The 20,723-nt window shown below is 45.9% G+C and overlaps 1 protein-coding gene and 1 long non-coding RNA gene across 3 annotated transcripts in view; one reads left to right on the top strand and one right to left on the bottom strand.

Moving 5' to 3' along the window:
* Positions 1-6,582, bottom strand: part of LOC145358185 (inactive phospholipid phosphatase 7-like) — a 30,144-nt gene extending 23,562 nt beyond the window's left edge. The window contains exon 1 of the mRNA XM_080211960.1: positions 6,093-6,582. Coding sequence (XP_080068086.1) covers positions 6,093-6,516 — 424 coding nt within the window. The 5' untranslated portion in view covers positions 6,517-6,582. The remainder of the gene's footprint in view (positions 1-6,092) is intronic.
* Positions 6,245-20,314, top strand: LOC145358186 (uncharacterized). 2 transcript variants are annotated; one of them, XR_013889453.1, is made up of 3 exons: positions 6,245-6,347; positions 17,909-18,015; positions 19,983-20,314. It is a non-coding gene; the product is annotated as an uncharacterized LOC145358186 (long non-coding RNA). The 2 variants fall into 2 exon arrangements; XR_013889454.1 differs by having other exon boundaries at positions 17,909-18,022.
* Positions 20,315-20,723: the final 409 nt, after the last annotated feature.

Here is a 20,723-nt window from a genome sequence, read left to right as displayed (position 1 = left end):
CTCTGCCAGCCTGGCAACATCCTGTTGTAGTCAGTTGATATCATCCTACTCTTTGCCATACTTCAGGTTTAATATCATTAGCAGATGTTGACATTCTATAAACGTATAGAAGCAGCAGTGGTCCCAGCACTGATCCTCGGGGATATCACTGTCTACCGTCGTCCAGTCTGAAAAAAACAATTAGCAAACCCCCCCATTCTTTGTCCTGACGCCAATTTTCTAATCCAGGTTGACACCAACCCTCCCTGTAAGTCTCAACGTTGTTATCCAGCCATTTCTGAGGTACTTTATCAAACATTTTCTGAAAATCCACACAGGCAGCATTTCCTTTGTCAATTTTTGTTATTTTATCAAAAAATTCTATTAGATTCATCAAATGCAATTTGGCTTCTACAAATCCTTCTTGACTCTCTCCTCCATTAACTCAGACCTTTCCAAGTGACTGTTGATTTCTTCCCAGATTATCCTTCCTTACTCACCACCAATGTTTGGACTGACTGGTCTGAAAGTTGCTCAGAATAATCTCACACCTTTCTTAAATAAGGAGGTCACATTTATCGTTCTCTGATCCTCAGGCGATTATCTAAGATGTTTTGGAATATTAAGAAAGTCGTTTCTGCCTTTTCCGTTCCCACTTCTCTTAGCAACCTGAAATGTAAGCAGTCTGAACCACGCAATGTATTCACTGTGAGAACAGAATGTATCTTCCCAGTGCGTCCTGCTGATCAGTTTTCACCCCATCCATTACCTCTGCCATCTCCTCTTCCATTGAGATTTTGTTCACATTCTCTTCCTTAGTAATTGCCAGTAAAAAGTACAGTTATTAAATTGTACAAAGTACTGTTATTAAATCTGTACAAAGTACTATTATTAAATATTCAAGCCTTGCCCTACAACTCAAAGCCTAAATCATTCTTTTAGTCTCTAATAGCCCTGTCTCTTACTGACTACTTATTTACATGTCATTAGAAGATTATTTTGGCTTCCTTCTTGCATTAACTATTTTCATATTCTCTCTTTACCAGTTCTATTTTCCGCATCACTTTCCCTCTCAACTTACCATATTGTACCTGGCCTGGTTCTCGCTGCTAGAATTTACCTGACCTGTATCATACACCCTCCCTCTACGTTTCATCAGAATCTCCACCTCCCTCATCATCCAGGAAGCCCTGTCTTTGTTTTCCTGGCTCTTTAATGTATCTAGCCGTTTAAAGGTTACCTATTGAGCAGTTACAGTTTTTCCTGTGAATCTTTGCTTCTATTTTACCCAGGCTGAATGTCCCATTGAAATTAGCTGCTTTCAACTTAGAAATTCTAGTGTTCCTCCATTACGTATCTAAACTTGATGATACAATGATCACTCTTACCCAAATGCTCCCCAATTACTTGGTCCACTTAGCCCACCTCATTCCCCAGCACCAGATCCAGAAATGCCTCCTTTCTAGTTGAACTGATCAAGGAAGTTTTCCTGAACATCTTTCAGAAATTCTTTGTCCTCCTCACCCTTTACTCTCACACAGCCCTAATGGATATTTAGGTCATTATAAATATCTCAAGATCAGCACATACTATATTCTTGCCTAGTGACATCACCTCTTGAAATTTAATGACATTACCATCGCTGAATCCCCCATGATGCACTGCAGGAGCTAACCAAGGCTCCTTAGGCAGCACTTTCCAAAGAAGGACAAGGGCAGGAGACGCCTGGGAACACCCCCACCTACAAGTTCTGCTCCTGACATGGAAATATATTGGCCGTTCCTTCACTGTCACTGGGTCAAAATCTCGGAACTTTCTTCCTACCAGCACTGTGGGTGTACCTACGCTACAGGGACTGCAGCGATTCAAGAAGGCAGCTCACCACCATCTTCTCAAAGGGCAACTAGGAATGGGTAATAAATGCTGACCTAGCAAGCAAAACCCACATCCCATGAAGGAATAGTAAAGAAATGCAAATTTCTCAGTAGATTGGCTCTTCTGTTTCTCTCTCAATACTTGAAGGTTTACAGAATATCTCCACATAATGTTATCACATCCTTGCCACCTCTCAATTCTAACCAAATGGATTTTTCTCTTTCCCTCTCTTTCTAACATTACAATGACTTTCAACACTGTCATCCATTTCTGTTTTATCCTTCCATATCCTTTCCGGACACCTTGTATCCTGGAATACGAAGTACCAGTCCTCAGCATCCTTAAGCCACCTTCCCAGTATTGCCACCACATCACCAAACTGATGCCAACTTTGGTTAGGTCGACATAGAATATTGCATTCAATTCTGCCCGCCACATTACAGGAAGGATATGGAGGCTTTGGAGTGGGTGCAGAAGAGGGTTAGCAGGATGTTGCTGGATTAGAGAATATGAGCTATAAGGAGAGGCTGCACAAACTAGGGCTGCTTTCTCTGGAGCAGCTGAGGTTGAGAGGACACTGATAGAAATCTATAAAATTATGAGAGGCATAGATAGAGTTGACAGTCGGAATCTTTGTCCCCCCAAGAGTGAAATATTTAATATTAGGAGGCATGCATTTAATGTGAGAGGTGGAACATTCAAAGGAGATGTGAGGGGTGGGTTTTCCATCCAGAGTGGTATGTGTCTTGAAAGCACTGCCAGGGGTGGTGGTACAGATTCGATAATGGCATTTAAGGGGCTTTTAGATAAGCACACAAATATGCAAGGAGTAGAGGATATGGAGCAAGGGCAGGCAGAAGGGATTAATTTACTTTGACGTCATGTTTGGCACAACACTGTGGGCTGAAAGGTCTGTTGCTGTTCCACGTTCTATGTCCTATCACATTTCCACTCAGCTACTTGTGTTTGTAGCTCACTGACCTTACTCACTACACTGTGTGTGTTTACATACATTGATGCTTAAACTGTCTTTGTATTCTTTGTTGTCCTTCTTAGTCTGCTCCTTTCTAAAGCAGTACAACTTCCTTCTCTATAACTATCCAACATTTTCACCAGAAACATATCAAATCCTGAATGGACTGGACAGGCTAGATGCTCGAAGAATGTTCCTGATGTTGGGGAAGTCCAGAACTAGGCGTCACAGTCTAAGAATAAGGGGTGAGCCAATCAGGACTGAGGTGAGGAAGAACTTCTTCACTCAGAGAGTTGTGAACCTGTGGAATTCTCTACCATAGAAAGCTGTAGGGGCCAGTTCAATAAACATGTTCAAGAGGGAGGCGGATGTGGCTCTTGTGGCTAAAGGGACCAAGGGGTATGGAGAGAAAGTGGGAGTGGAATACTTAAAGTGTATGATCTTTTCTATGTTTCTATTCCTTTATGCTCCTTATTCTTCTTTTTTACCTCTATCCTTCCATTCCCAACTCCTACCAACTTAGTTTGAACCTTCTCCTATTCTGATGGATTCCAATCCACACATTCAAGGTTGAGTTGAACAGATTTTTGATTAACGAGGGAGTCAGGGGTTAAGGGGGGGCCGGCAGGAAAGTGCAGTTAAGGCCCCAATCAGATCTGCCATGACCTGGTAGACGGTGCTCGAAGGGCCAAATGGTCTACTCCTGCTCCTACATTTTTATGCTCTTATGTTCTGTTCTGATTTAGGAATTTATCCACCAATGAGAAAACAGAACAGCACAAAAAAAGGTCCTTAAACATGTGGCCCAGAATAGTCAAAGTGGTGATCAAGCATTATCGTTACATTGGGGTGAATGAGATTGCCAACTCTGCTTGGACAGATTCCTGGAGGTTTTGTCGCATGATTTTCCCACCACCCAGTTGAGAAGATTTTTGTTTCCTCCATGCCAAATTTCTTTATAAGTTACCAACAAAACTGTTCAAAGTAAATAGAGGAAATGCAGCATTTTTTTAACATTGACAATAAATCCTGCTGTAATTTTTGGATCTTGACCAGCTGGATAAGTGTGCCGAGAAATGGCTAATGGAGTTCAATACAGGTAAGTGTGGTGTTGCGTTTGGGAAAGTCAAGTCAAGTAGGACTTCCACGGTGAATGGTAGAATCTTAGGGAGTATCATGTAACAGAAGGACCTTGGCGTTCAGGTGCACAGTTCTCTAAAGGTGGAGTCACAGGTAGAGAGGGCTGTGAAGAAGGCTTTTGGCATGCTGGCCTTCATCAGTCAGGGCATTGAGTATAGAAGTTGGGAAGTCAAGTTGCAGCTGTACAGAAAATTGGTGAGGCCATACCTGGAGTATTGTGTTCCGTTTTGGTTGCCTTGCTATAGGAAAGATGTTATCAAACTGGAAAGGGTGCAGAAGAGATTTATAAGGATGTTGCCAGGAATCATAGAATCCTGCAGTGCAGAAGGAGGCCATTACTCAAGGGACTGAGTTATAGCAGAAGATTGGACCGGCTAGGACATTTTTCTTTACAGCATAGGAGACGGAAGGGTAATCTCATAGAGGTATACAAAATCATGAGAGGCATGGATAGAGTGAATGCACTCAGGGCTGGGAATCGAGAACTAGAGGGCATAGGTTTAAGTTAAGAGGGGAAAAATTAACGGGAACCAGAGCAGCAACTTTTTTTACACAGAGGGTGGAATGAGCTGCCTGAGGAAGTGGTTGAGGCAGAGATATTGTCATTTAAAAGGCATTTGAACAGATACATGGATAGGAAAGGTATGGAGGGATATGGGCCAAATGCAGGCAAACGGGGTCAGCTTAAATGGGCATTTTGATCGGCATGGACCAGTTTGGGCCAAAGGGCCTGTCTCCGTGCTACAGATTCTATGATGTGATACCAGCGTTGGACTGGGATGGGCACAGTAAGAAGTCACACAACACCAGGTTAAAGTCTAACAGGTTTATTTGGAATCATGAGCTTTCAGAGCACTGCTCCTTTAGGAGTTGTGACTTCTTACTGTAGATTCTATGAACTCCATTCTTTTGTCTCCTCGGGCTCCACTTTCACCAGCACCCATCAATTCATCTATAATTCCTAAAGCCTCCTGGATAATCCTGGGGGTTAGCAACCCTGCAGAGCAAAGTGGGTTTTGTGGGTAGGGATGGAGGTGGGGGAGAGGGGGTCCATGTAGGGGCCACACGGACACATCAATATTACAGAAAGGCAAAAGTAAGCAATCACGGACAACACTTTTGGTATAGCCCACCCCTCCACGCCCTTCCCTTCCTCCCAGAGTGTGATCCGACCTAATGCCCTTTGCCCTTATTGCCTGACCCATGATGCCAGAGGCCAGCCACTGGCACCAACCCGAAGCCAGTGAATGTCACTCGGTTGGCCACCACCACCACCACCACACACACGTGGGCACACAGGGAAACACACACACACACACACACACACACACACACACAGACAGAGGGGAACACATATACACGCAGGCACACACGGGTCACAACATGCACACGGGGCGACAGGGACACACACAGCGCAGGACAGGGACACACACATGGGGACACATACGGGGGACAGAAACACACACACATGTGGGGACACAAACACACATGGGGACAGGGAAACACATACACACAGGGACAGTGGGGGTCAGGGACACACACATGGGGACACATACAGGGGAATAGACACACACACACACACAGGGGGACACACACACATGGGGACAGGGAAACACATACACACAGGGACAGTGGGGGTCAGGGACACATACAAGGGGATAGACACACACACACAGGGGGGACACAGAGACACACACACGGGGGGACACAGAGACACACACACACGGGGGGACACAGAGACACACACACACAAACACAGGGGGGACACAGAGACACACACACACACACAGGGGGACACAGGGACACACACAGAGAGAGACACACACACAGAGGGACACACACACACACACACACAGAGGGACACACACACACACACACACACAGAGGGACACACACACACACACACACACACAGAGGGACACACACACACACACACACACAGAGGGACACACACACACACACACACACACAGGGACACACACACACACACACACACACAGAGGGACACACACACACACACACACACAGAGGGACACACACACACACACACACACAGAGGGACACACACACACACACACACACAGAGGGACACACACACACACACACACACAGAGGGAAGGCTCACCGAAGAGCAGGTTGAGCAGGACCTCCTGACCCGCCGGGCTGCTGCTCCTGCTCAGGCAGAAGACGGTGCCGCCGATCCAGGGCAGCCCGTGACCTGTGACCCCGATCAGCTTGACAACGGGCCGCGCGCTGCTCCAGGCCGAGGAGCGGTTGGCGCAAACCCCCAGGCTCCGGGACACCGAGATGTCGATGGCCAGCAGCGAGCTGATGGCGATGCCTCCGAAGGACGGGTTCAGCTGCATGCAGTCCTCCTCGGGTAGGTGCTCCTTGCTGTCGCTGGCCGGCGGCTGCGGCCCGCTCTGCCTCCTCAGCGGGCCCCGGGCCTCAGCGGCGGGCCGGGCCGCCTGGCTCAGAGACATGAACTCGGGCCGGTTCAGCACGTTGTTCCGCTCCCGGGCCCGCGGGCGGTTCTGCAGAGCCGGCATCGCCGCGGCTTCTCCTGCAGCCTGTCAGACAGGAGCGGGGATGGTGGGGAGTTACCCTGGGGACGTGGGGGGGGTGGGGAGGGGGGGAAGCAGCTCTCTGTCGCTGGGAGCCCAGTCCCGGTCACTGCCCTCCTTGCTGGCAGGCTGCTGGATAAATTTAGCCCGGCAGGAATCCGGGTTGTGTTGACGGTGCAGCTCTCCCACAGCCTGACAGCTGCACATGCTGCAAGCGGCTGACCCCCCTCAGCCCAGCCTGTCACAATCCTGTCAGTGCCAGGGCTCATCCCCCTGCCCAGTTGTGCTGTCCACAGTGCATGGTGGGGAGTGTAGTTCCTCTGCTCCTCCAGGGACAACATAAAACACAACCTCATGTGCTGCCCAAAGTGCCCCAAACTCAATCCCTCCAAAGATTAAAAAGTTTATTTATTAGCTTCACAAGTAAGGCTTACATTAACGCTGCGATGAAGTTACTGTGAGATTCCCCTAACCTGGCACCTGTTCGGGTCAGTGCACCCTAACCCAATGCACCTAATGTCAACTACTTCAAGAAGGGAGAACGTGCCCCTGTCTACATCGGCGGCGATGAAGGAGAAAGGATCGAGAGCTTCAGGTTTTTAGGTGTCCAGATCATCAACAAGCTGTCCTGGTTTCCTCCACCCCCACACCAACACCATAGTTAAGAAAGCCCCATCAACACTTCTACTTTCTCAGAAGACTAAGGAAATTTGGCATGTCAGCTACAACTCTCACCAACTTTTACAGATGTATCATAGAAAGCATTCTTCCTCGCTAAATATTTTTAAGACGCAGGTTGATAGGTTTTTGATAGGCAAGGAGATTAAGGGTTATGGGGAGAGGGCAGGAATGTGGAACTGAGCCACGACAGATCAGCCATGATCTTATTGAATGGCGGGGCAGGCTCGAGGGGCTAGATGGCCTACTCCTATTTCTTATGTTCTTGTATCACAGCTTGGTATGGCTCCTGCTCTGCCCAAGACCGCAAGGAACTACAAAAGGTTATGAATGTAGCCCAATCCATCATGCAAACCAGCCTCCCATCCATTGACTCTGTCTACACTTCCCGCTGCCTCGGCAAAGCAGCCAGCATAATTAAGGACTCCATGCACCTCGGACATTCTCTCTTCCACCTTCTTCCTTCAGGAGAAAGATACAAAAGTCTGAGGTCACGTACCAACGCATACATGTGACAATAATAAATCAAATCAAATCAAAAAAGATTATAGATGCACCATAGGAAGCATTCTTTCTGGTTGTATTACAGCTTGACATGGCTCCTGCTCTGCCCAAGACTGCAAGGAACTACGAGAGGTCGTGAATGTAGCCCAACCATCACACAAACCAGCCTCCTATCGATTGATTCAGGGAGATGATGATGTGGTGGTAACACAATTAGACTAGTAATCCAGAGGTCCAGGCTAATGTCCCAGTACATGGGTTCAAATCCCACCAAGGCAGTTGGTGCAATTTCAATTTCATTAATAAGTCTACTCTCAGTAATGGTGACCATGTGAGTAGCATTGATTGTTGTAAAAACCCATCTGCTTCACTACAAAAGGTCATGAAGGTAGCCCAATCCATCACACAAACCAGCCTCTAATCCATTGACTCTTTACACTTCCCGCTGCCTTGACAAAACAGCTAGCATAATTAAGGACCTTACGCACTCCGGACATTCTGCCTTCCACTTTCTTCCATCGGGAAAAAGATACAAAAGTCTGAGATCACACACCAACCGACTCAAGAACAGCTTCATCCCTGCTGCTGTCGACTTTTGAATGGATTTACCTTGCATTAAGTTGATCTTTTGCTACACCTTAGCTATGACTGTAACACTATATTCTGCACTTTCTCCTTTCCTTGTCTATGAATGGTATGCTTTATGTAGCACACAAGAAACAATACTTTTCACTGTATGTTAATACATGTGACAATAATAAATCAAATCAAATCAAAAGATGCCAAATCTAGTTCAATAAGAAGTATCACAACAACAGGTTAAAATCCAAAAGATTTGTCTGGAATCACCAGCTTTCAGAGCGCTGCTCTTTCCTCAGTTGACTCACTTTAAAGTTAATTTATTTATGGTCACAAGTAAGGCTTATGTTAACACTGTAATGAAGTTACCGTGAAAATCCTCTAGTCGCCACACTCTGGCGCCTGTTCAAGTACACTGAGGGAGAATTTATCATGGCCAATGCACCTAACCAGCACATCTTTCAGACTGTGGGAGGAAACTGGAGTACCCAGACGACACCCATGCAGACACAGGGAGAACGTGCAAATTCCACACACAGTGACCAAAGCTGGGAATTGTACCTAGGTCCCTGTCACTGTAAGACATCAGTGCTAACCAGTGTGCTACCATGCCAAATCCGACATGCTGCCCAAAGTGTCCCAAACTCGATTGCTCCAAAAATGCCAAATAGCCTTGAATCTAGTTCAATAAGAGGTTAAACAGATCCAACAGGTTTGTCTGGAATCACCAGCTTTTAGACAGTTGCTTTGATTTGATTTATTATTGTCACTGTATTAGCATATAGTGAAAGATATTGTTTCTTATGTGCTATTCAGACAGAGCATACCGGTTATAGAGAAGGAAATGAGAGAGTGCAGAATGTAGTGTTACAGTCATATCTACAGTCATATCTAAGGTGCAGAGAAAGATCAAATTAATGCAAGATAGGTCCATTCAAAAGTCTGACAGCAGCAGGGAAGAAGCTGGTCTTGATTCGGGTGGTACATCACCTCAGAACTTTTGTATCTTTTTCCTGATTGAAGAGAGAATGTCCAGGGTGCGTGGGATCTTTAATTATGCTGGCTGCTTTGCTGAGGCAGCGAGAAGTGTAGACAGAGTCAATGGATGGGAGGCAGGTTTGCGTGATGCTCCTTCCTTAGCTGACTCACCTTAAAGTTTATTTATTTATTGGTCACAAGTAAGGCTTACATTAACGCTGCAATGAAGTTACTGTGAAATTCCCTGAGCCGCCACACTTTGACATCTTTTTGGGTCAATGCACCTAACCAGCATGTCTTTCAGACTGTGGGAGGAAACTGGAGCACCTGGAGGAAACCCACGCAGACATGGGGAGAACATGCAAACTCAACACACACAGTGACCCAAACTGGGAATTGAACTCAGATCCTTGGCGCTGTGAGGCAGCAGTGCTAACCACTGTGCCACCTGAGAAGGAGCAACACTGTGAAAGCTCGTGATTCCAAATAAACCTGTTGGACTTTAACCTGGTGTTCTGAGACTTCTTACTGCACCTGCCCCAGTCCAACACTTGCATCTCCACAATCTAGTTCAAAACTCGAACACGGGAGCAGAAGTAGGCAAATTCATCAGATGGCACAGTGGTTAGCACTGCTATCTCACGGTGCCAGGGACCTGGGTTCAATTAGAATCATAGAATCCCTACAGTGCAGGAGGAGGCCATTCAGCCCATTGAGTCTGTACTGACCACAATCCCACCCAGGCCCTATCCCCTTCACCCCATGTATTTACCCAGCTAATCCCCCTGACACTAAGGGGCAATTTAGCATGGCCGCTCCACTTAACTGCACATCTTTGGACTGTGGGAAGAAACTGGAGGAAACCCACACAGACATGGGGAGAGCATGCAAACTCCACATAGACAGTGACCCCAGCTGAGATTCAAACCCGGGTCCATGGCATTGTGAGGAAGCAGTGCTAACCACTCTGCCACCATGTTGCCCACCATTCCAGCATTGAGTGACTGTGTGAAGTTTGGCATATTCTCCCCGTGTCTGTGTTGGTTTCCTCCAGGTGCTCTGGTTTTCTCCCACTGTCCAAAGATATGCGGGTTAGGTTAGTTGGCCATGTTAAATTGATCCTAGTGTCAGGGGATTAGCAGGGTAAATATGTGGGGTCACGGGAATATGGCCAGGGTGGGAGTGTGGTTGATGAAAACTCAATGGGCCAAATGGCCTCCTGCACTGTAGGGATTCTATGAAATTCAGCTCTTCGTGTCTGCTCCGCCATTCAATCAATGGCTGATCTCTCCCTAGTCTCAAATATATCTATCTCCTTGAAACCATTTAATGATTCAGACTCCACCGTGCTATGGGGCAATGAGTTCCACAAACTCACCACCCTCAGTGAGAAGTAGTTTCTCCTCATCTCATTAAATCTACCTCTCAACCTATACCTGTGACCTCTTGTTCTAGATTGCCTCATAAGAGGAAACATTATCTTATCAATTCGTCTTAGTATTGGGTGGCACAGTGGTTAGCACTTGCTGCCTCACAGCACCAGGGACCCGGATTCAATTCCGGCCTTGAGTGACTGTGCAAACTCCACACAGACATTCTCTCCGTATCTACCTGGGTTTCCTCCAGGTGCTCTGGTTTCCTCCCACACTCCAAAGATGTGTGAGTTAGGTGGATTCGTCAGGCTACGGGATTAGGGCCTGGGTGGCATTGGTCTTGGTGCAGGCTCGATGGGACAAATGGCCTCCTTCTGCCCTGGAGGAATTCTAAGATTCTATTTTATATACTTTAATCAGATCCCCTCTCATCCTTCTGAATGCCAGTGAGTATAAATCCAAATTGTTTAATCTCTCCTCGTATGTCAACTCTTTCATCCCCAGAATCAATCTGGTGAACCTGCTCTGAACTGCCTCCAATGCCACCACATCCTCCCTCAAATAAGAAGACCAAAACTGGTCACAAACTCCAGATGTGGTCTCACCAACACCCTATACAATTGCAACAACCGGCAGTATATGATCCTAGGCTTTATAGCTAGAGACACAGAGTACAAAAGGAAGGAAGTTCTGATGGACTGTTACAAAATATTGATTCATTCTCGATGGAGAGAGTGAACCGGGGCACTGTTGATTAAGATGGGCCAGGAGAAAGAAGATTTTTCAGAGAATGGTTCACTTCAGTTGTGAGGATAGAATAGAGAAACTGGAGCTGTTTTCCCTTTTGATTTGGTTTGATTTATTATTGTCACATGTATTGGATTTACAGTGAAAATCATAGAAATTATACAAACCCTACAGTGCAGAAGGAGGCCGTTCAGCCCATCGACTCTGCACCGACAACAATCGCACCCAGGTCCTATCCCTGTAACCCTACGAATCCCCATTACACTAATGGTCATTTTAACATAGCCAATCTACCTAACCAGCACATCTTTGGAAAAGTGTTGTTACTTGCATGCTATACTGACAAAGCATATCATTCATAGACTTTATAGGGGAGAAAGAAAAGGAGAGAGTGCAGAATGTAGTGTTACAGTCATAGCTAGGGTGTAGAGAAAGATCAGCTTAATATATGGTAGGTCCATTCAAAAGTCTGATGGCAGCAGCAGGGAAGAAGCTGTCCTTGAGTCGGTTTGTAGCTGATCTCAGACTATTGTATCTTTTTCCCGACAGAAGAATGTGGAAGAGAGTATGTCCGGGGTGAGTGGGGTCCTTGATTATGCTGGCTGCTTTTCCAAGGCAGTGGGAAATGTAGACAGAGTCAATGAAAGGGAGGCTGGTTTGCAAGATGGACTAGGTTTCATTCACAACCCTTTGTAGATTCTTGTGGTCTTGATGAGAGAAGAGAAGGTGATTCTCTCCCTACAGAAGAGAAGGTGATTTAATAGCGATGTTCAAAATGAAGCAGTCATACAAATTAGGAACAGGAATAGGCCATTTGGCCCCTCAGGCCTGTTCTGTCATTACTAAGATCATGGCTGACCTGATTATGGCCTCAACTCCACATTCCATTTACCCTTGATAACATTTAACTCCATTGTTAGTCAAGACTCTATCTACCTCTGCCTCAGAAACCTTGCCTCCACTGTTCTCTAGGGAAGAGAGTTCCACGGATTCGTAACCCTCTGAATGAAAAGGTTTCTCCTCATTTCCATATTCAATGGGAGACTCCTTATTTTTAAAATGCTTCCCCCTAGTTCTGGTCTCTCCCACAGTGGGAAACATCCTCTCAGCATCTACCCTGTCAAGTCTTCTCAGGATCTTAGATGTTTCAATAAGGTCATCTCTCACTCTTCTAAACTCTAACAGTCACAGGGTGAACCTTTCCTCACCAGATAGAATCCCTGCAGTGTCTACACTTACAAAAGTACCTGATTATGATGGTCTGAGGAAGTTCTAGGTGATATATAAATGCAATTGTTTTTCTAATATTTTAAGTCAACACGGTGGGTGTCACACTCTCTTTCACACTCGGTAATGTTGCAATGAGGTGAACAGGTAGCAAAACCTCCCAGTCTGTGCAGACTGCCAGCCAAATAATTAAACTGCCAATCATCTTTGAACCTATTATTTAATTATCAAATAGATTGAGGGATTTCCAAACTGAGCTATAATTGAATCAAACATAGAGTGATTCACTCTGCACACAGCCATTTAAAAGCAGCCTCATATATTGTGTATTGTACCTTGCTCATTACCTGGCAGCATTTTCTTGACCTGTATTGGGAAGGGGATGCGGGCAGTGGGTGTATGGGAACATCACAGTTCCAGGTATGCCTCCAAATTTCACACCATCCTGAATTGGAAATATATTGGCTGTTGCTGCATCATTTACCTTCTCAAGATCCTGAAACTCTCTCTTGCTAACAGCATCTTAACTATACAGACTGTAAGTGGTTCAAGAAGGTGGCTCAACTGTTCCCCAGGGACAGCCAGGGATGGACAATAAATGTTTTAAGTTTCTTTATTCGTGTCACAAGTAGGCTTCCATTAATACCGCAATGAAGTTACTGTGAAAATTTCCTTGTTGCCACATTCTGGCACATATTTGGGTACACTGAGGGGCAATATAGCATGGCCAGCACATCTTTGGACTGTGGGAGGAAACCAGAGCATCCAGAGGACACAGACACAAGGAGAACGTGCAGACTCCACACAGACAGTGACCCAAGCTGGGAATTGAACCCAGGTCCCTAGCACTGTGAGGCAGCAATGCTAACCACTGTGTCACCGCGCCATCTTGTATTGCTGGTCATTCAGATCTCTTGAATGAATGAACAAATTGTTGACCTCCTTTTGATGCTGTGCATTTTCCAACTGGCCATGAACAACTGAGGTATATCTGTCCGTTTGTCTATCTCTCCTGCGGATGTAAAATGTCTATATGCACTTACCATATAACTTCAGAATCTTCATATTTATAATGGCAATTTTCTAAGTAAACTTGTCACGGGGTAATTTCACCTTCCTGCCTATGGTGGTGCTGTGCCTCAGTTTTACAGCTACCTGGCCTGCGTCTACTGTAAAGAAACTTCACTGCTCCAATTTAATCATGGCTGCAGTCTCCCAGATTGCTGCAACTTGGGTGAATCCTGAACCACTGACTTGCTGTAGCTGAGAGCACTGAAAACAACTTTCAAATTGAAGTTCTTGTAGATGGTTAATGATTGGTGCTTTTGGCCAATGGAAGTGATTGCTTTGGGTCATCATGTATTGCGAAGGTGCTAAATAAACGTAAATCTTTTATCTATACGGCATAACTCACTTGTGTGTGACTGTGTGTGTGACTGTGTATCTAAGTGAGCACATTTGAAATGGAGACTTCTATATAACTCTAATGATGAGCTATAAGGATGCTGAAGGGGTAAATCAATGCACAACCGACCATGGAGACAAAGAACAGAATGGCCTCCCGATGAGAAATCTTCACACAAAACAGAGATGGAATATTGTCTGAGCGGCGGCCAAGATCCCTGTGGAAAGGGGCCTGGCTTCCATCTCCTTTCCTCAGCAGTGTTGCTAACCATTGATGGTGTGTGGAGCGCTTTCAGTGAGTACCGACTGATCTCATTCCAACTCCTCACTCAGACTCTGAAGAATAAAGATCAATCCTGAATCTGACCCAATATACTGAGCTCAGCACCTTCCCCCACCCCTAACAAAGTCCCTTTCTGCCTTGTGGTTCCACACTCAACCCCAGAGCAGATTACTGTCTGTTTTGTGTTAGAAATACTTTGACAGATCCCAGTGCATCCAGATGAAATGAAGAAAGGGTTCTGCTCTCACACCGAGCATTTGCTACTCCATCAGTGAAGAGTAGTTTGTGAAGAATTCCGCCATTAGATTTTGTGGATGATCTTAAAGAAAGAAAGGGAGATGGAGAAGGGGAGGAGTTTTAGGAGACAGCTGAAAGTCGTGTGTCTGCCAGTGGTGGGGTTCAAAGTCAGAGGGGTTCACACAACCAGAGTTGGAGGTATTGAGAGTTTAAGGAAGGTGGGGGTGGATTGAGACAGAGGAATGGTGGCCTGTTGGTAATACCATTGGGCTAGTAATCCAGAGGCCCAGAGGTCCAGGGACATGGGTTCAAATCCCACTAAGGCAGTTGGTGCAATTTCAATTTCGTTAATCAGTCTAGTCTCAGGAATGATGGTCATGTAACTATCATTGAGTGTTATAAAAACCCATCAGCTTCACTAATGCCCTTTTAAGGAAGGAAATTTGCCATCCTTACCCAGTCTGGCTTGCACGTGACTCCAGACCCACAGTAACTGTGCTCTGAAATGGTCGCGAGATTCACTCAGCTCAAGGGCAATTAAGGATTGTCTTTCCCAGTGATACCTACATCCCAAGGAAGACTTTTTTTTAAAAAGGCCTTGGGGAGATTTGAACATTGAGGATGAGATTCTCCGGCCTCCCAGTTGTGTGTGTCCCACCAGCTGGAGGTGGCACATTGTTTGCTAGCAGTGGGATTCTCCAGTCCTGCCGCTGTTGTTGGGAATTCCCATATTCCGGTGGGAAACCCATGGACAGGAGTGTGCTGCGTGAATGATCAAAGAATTCTGGCCAAGGATTCAAATTTAAGCTTGAGGCCTTAGGAGAACCAGCAGGGGAGAGCCTGAAGTGAGACCTGAGACACAAGTGTTGAGATAGGAATTCCATCCCATACAATAAGTGTCCGATCTCAGTCAGAGCTCAGACGGCATTTCTGCTCTCTGGTAAAACTTGCTCCAGGAGACTTCTCATCTGGCCTTTGTTTGGGACACCATGGCTGGATTCCCTGACCTCGCCTGTGACTGGGATTCTTCAGTCCCGCTGCAGTGAATGAAATTTTGGCTGAGCGCCAAATTTTCAGTCCTCGCTGGCAGCAGTGGTGGAACAGGATTGGAGAATCCCGGCCCATAAATCTCAGTGCGCGGAAAGACCACCTTAGCTGGTTCCATGTACAGCAGTCAGGTCAAGCTCTTCCCAGGGCAGAATGAGGGAATTCTCATTTGTATCAGGAAACTCTCAACGTGCTTCCGATGTGACAATTCAAAATCGCCATCATCTAGAATATATGGGGCACTTGGTGTTTGGTAAGAATCACCCTGTAGATTTCCCATTTGGGAATTTTCACAGGAAAACAATAAGTTAATCGAAAGACTCGAATGTGTCATGGCTTGCTGCATTCCAAACTATGTGGTATGAAGAGTAGAAAATCAAGTGAGTGCAGTACTGGTTTCCTAACATCTATGGCCAGAATTCAAGCCCTCAAGGCCTTTCTAGCTTTCACCAGAATGTTTCTCTGCGGTTTGAGATCAGGTTCTTCTAGTCAGTACATGAGGAAAAGCAAAAGGCAACAGGAGAATCCACTGGGGAGAGGGGGAACATCTCGTGTTCTCAGTCAGTCATTCAGAATTTTCATTCTTACATTCAAATCTCTCCATACCTCCCCGCATCACAGTGACTCTGAGATGAAGGGATCGGACTATGAAGAGAGACTAAATAGACTGGGTCTGTACTTGGTGGAGTTTAGAAGGATGAGGGGGGATCTTATAGAGATGTATAAGATAATGAAGGGGATGGATAGGGGAGAGGTAGAGAGATTCTTCCCGCTTAGAAAGGATAGCAGGACTAGAGAGCACAGCCTCAAAATAAGGGGGGGACAGTTTAGATCAGAGTTGAGGAGGAACTTCACTCAAAGGGTGGTGAATCTCTGGAATTCTCTGCCCATTGAAGTGGTGGAGGCTACCTCGCTAAATATATTTATAGAACATAGAACACTACAGCACAAACAGGCCCTTCGGCCCACGAGTTGCGCCCATCACATCAACACCTACCAATCTATAGACCTATCTATAACCCCCAAGTCACAGGTAGATAGGTTTCTGATAGACAAGGGAATTAAGGGTTATGGGGAGAAAGCGGGAAAGTGGAACTGAGCCACTTAAGATCAGCCATGATCTTATTGAATGGCGGGGCAGGCTCGAAGGGCTAGATGGCCTACTCCTGCTCCTATTCCTTATGTTCTTATGTTCCTTCAGTCCAGGTCATTTGTACATTACTGATTTTGATCACTATCCTTGATCATAGAATCCCTACAGTGCAGAAGGAGGTCATTCGGCCCATTGAGCGTGCACCCACACCCAGGCTGTATCCCTGTAACCCCACATATTTACCCTAATAGTCTCCCTGACACTAAGGGGCAACTTACCATGGTCAATCCACCTAACCTGCGTATCTTTGGACCATGGGAGGAAACCAGAGTACCTGGAAGAAACCCATGCAGACACGGGGAGAATGCATATTCTACACAGATGGTGACCCAAGCCAGGAATTGAACCCGGATCCCTGACACTGTGAGGCAGCAATGCTAACCACTGTGCCATCATGCTGCCTAATTAATGGCAGTGCCTTCAGCTGCCATTTTTATTTTTAATCATTCATGGAATGAGGATATCATGGGTTGGACCAGCATTTGTTACCCATCCCTAATTATCCTCCAACACCCTGATGTTGACCTTGTCAGCCTTGCATTTCCACTGCTTTCTGCTGAAGTTTTTGGATACAGTTACATTTTGCACCTGAGCTTTGACAGTTTGTTAATGATATTTAGTTCCATTTTATTGTAACATGGAGGTACTGAGCATAACAATTCACATTCAATACCATGCACCTAGAATAAAAGGGAAGGTCCATATGGAGGGGTGGCACGATGATTAGTACTGCTGCCTCACAGCCCCAGGGGGACCCAGGTTCAAGGCTGAGGGGAGATATGATAGGGGTCTACAAAATTATGAGAGGCATTGACAGGGTGGATAGTCAGAGGCTTTTTCCCAGGGTGGAAAGATGGACTAGAAGAGGGCACAGGTTCACGATGAGAGGAGAAAAATTTAAAAGAAATGTATGAGGCAAGTGTTTTACACGGAGGGTGGTGAGTGCCTGGAACTCACTGCCGGGGGAGGTAATGGAAGCAGATACGATAGTGACTCTTAAGGGACATCTTGACAAATACATGGATAGAATGGGAAAAGAGGGATATGATCTCCGGAAGGGTAGGGGGTTTTAGTTCAGATGGACAGCATGGTTGATGCAGGCTTGGAGGGCTGAAGGGCCTGTTCCTGTGCTGTAATTTTCTTTGTTCCTTGTTCTTTATCACACAGAGAGTGGTGGGTGCCTGGAACATGCTGCCAGAGGAGATGGTGGAAGCACATTAGCAACATTCAAGGCATTGGGAATGGAAGACAAACAGTGATTGAAACCGTGGGCAGTAAGTGGTGGGTCTGAATAAGGATCAGGAATCAGTGCAGGCTTGATGGGCCGAAGAGCCTGTTCCTGTGCTGTATTGTTCTTTGTTCTTCAGTTGCCCTTGGACTGAGTGACTTGCTAGGCCAATTCAGAGGCAGTTAGGAGGGAACAACATTGCTGTGGGCCAGGGGCCACATGTAGGCTAGGTCAGGTAAGGACGGCAGATTTCCTTCCCTAAAGGCCTGGGCCCAAAGCTCTGTCATTTTCACTCCAGAGTTCACCATCTCTCTCTCTGGAACTCGTTGCCTATCAGGGGGATGAAAGTGGAGACAATCAATGATTTCAAAAGGAAGTGAGACGGGAACATGATGGATAAATCTGCACAGTGACAGGGATAGAGTGGGGCAGTGGGATGGACTGGATTGCTCTACAGGGAGCTAGCATGAACTCAATCAGTGGAATGGTTTCCCTCTGTGCCATATGTTGCTAATGGCTCTAAACACGTTATTGGTTGTGAGGGAGCATTGTGCACAAATTAGCTGCTCATTACTACAGTAGCTGCACTTCACAAAGAACCTGGATTGTAGGGAAGCCCTTTGCAATGCCCCGAGGTTGTGAAAGACACGATCATCTGCCTCTCCCACAGATAAGCTACAATCAGGCATCTAATCCATATGATTCATCACATGTCAAAGCCTTACATGCACAGAATGCAGCCTGTGTGCTTAAGTAATTAAATATGGAAAAAAAAATTCTCTGTACAATACATTTCAAAATTTATTGAAGTTTATTTATTAGTGTCACAAGTAGGCTTACATTATCACTGTAGTGAAGTTACTGTGAAAATCCCCTAGACACCACACTCCGGCGCCTGTTCGGGTCCACTGAGGGAGAATTTAGCATGGCCAATGCACCTAACATCTTTCAAAATGTGGGAGCAAACACCTGGAGGAAACCCATGCAGACACGGGGAGAACATGCAGACTCCACACAGACAGTCACCCAAGCCAGGAATTGAACCCGGGTCCCTGGCACTGTGAGTAATAATTGTAGAAGGGTCTGGTTTACTGTTACCCTTTACAGACAATATTCTTCACTCTATGAGCGTGAAAGGGTGTGACACAGAGGCCAGAAACCGCCCCTCGCAACTCAGGAATGCAAAGGGAAATGGTGACGTTACCTGTGGCCGCACATGTGTCTCCATGACAATCGGTGGCTCCAGCGGCTTGGCAACCAGCACCAACATCGAAAACAACAACTCACAATATACCAGCCATCGTGGCAAAATCTGCCTCTCACTGATTGGGCCTCTTCAGCCATCAGCAGAATTGCATCAGGTGACGCCAACTCTTCGCCAATGGAATTGAATTTCTGCTTGTCCACCATCTTACATAGACAGAAAGATGCTGACTATGTTCTCTCTCCAGCTGTGTTTGGTCTGTAGGAACATTGTTCCTGTTTGTCTTTGACACGGCTAGGATTATATTCACTGGAGTTTAGAAAAGTGAGAGGGGATCTCTTAGAAATTTGTAAAATTCTAACAGGGTTAGACAGGGTTGATTCAGAAAGAATGTTCCTGATGGTGGGGGAGTCCAGAGTTGAGGGGCCATTGAGGACTGAGGTGAGAAGAAATTTCTTCACCCAGAGAATGGTGAATGTGTGGAATTCACTATCACAGAAAGTAGTTGAGACCAAAACATTGTTTGATTTCAAGAAGAAATTAGATATAGCTCCAGGGGCTAAAGGGATCAAAGGTTATGGGAGGAAGGGGGTAATCAGGATATTGAATTTGATAATCAGCCATGATCATAATGAATGGCAGAGCAGGCTCAAAGGGCTGAATGATCTAGTGTTGCTTCTAGTATCTATGTTTCAATGTCTACATTACACTGTGCCCCACGCGATGCTCATGTCAAGTGTCACAGCCACAGCTCAGACCAGGCAAGGTGGCTGTCAACATCACGTCCGCCACGTTTTACTCTTTTACAGATTCTCACCCAGACTCTGAGGGAAGAAACAACTGCACTCTCACTTCACCCTGACACATCCCCAAATGACCATTGGCACTGGCGGGCAACACAGTGCTTGAACCTGGTAAAACACCCTGCAGCTTTTCACAGCGTCTCTATGGAAGAGGAATTGCACTTGGCAAATCTGTCTTTACTTAAGGTCAATGTTGTCAGATTGTTGTCAGACATTTGAATGGACTTATCTTGCATTAAGTTGATCTTTCCCTACACCCTATCTATGACTGTAACACTACATTTTGCACTCTCTTGTTTCCTTCTCTATGAATGGTATGCTTTGTCTCTATAGCGTGCAAGAAACAATACCTTTCACTGTATGTCAATACATGTGACAATAATAAATCAAATCAAATCAAAATCAAAATGGGGGTGTGATTGCCTAGTGGTATTCTCGCAAGACTATTAATCCAGAAACTCAGCTAATGTTCTGCAGACCCGGGCTCAAATCCCGCCATGGCAGATGAGTGGAATTTGAATTCAATAAAAAAAGTATTTGGAATTCAGAATGTACTGATGCCCATGAAACATTGTCAATTGTTGGAAAATACCATCTGGTTCACTAATGTCCTTTGGGGAGGGAAATCTGCCGTCCTTACCTGGCCTGGCCAACCTGTAATTAGATGGGGGGAACCTGTGGATTCAGTGTGTGCAGATGCCGGATAAAGTCACAATATCTGACTGGCCATTAATATCCAAACATGAG

This window comes from Carcharhinus amblyrhynchos, chromosome 25 (genome assembly GCF_965287045.1).
Source record: "Carcharhinus amblyrhynchos chromosome 25, sCarAmb.v2.hapA, whole genome shotgun sequence".
NCBI lineage: Eukaryota > Metazoa > Chordata > Chondrichthyes > Carcharhiniformes > Carcharhinidae > Carcharhinus > Carcharhinus amblyrhynchos.
Note: the sequence above shows the minus strand (reverse complement) of the source record. Positions and strands in the feature narration are given on the sequence as shown.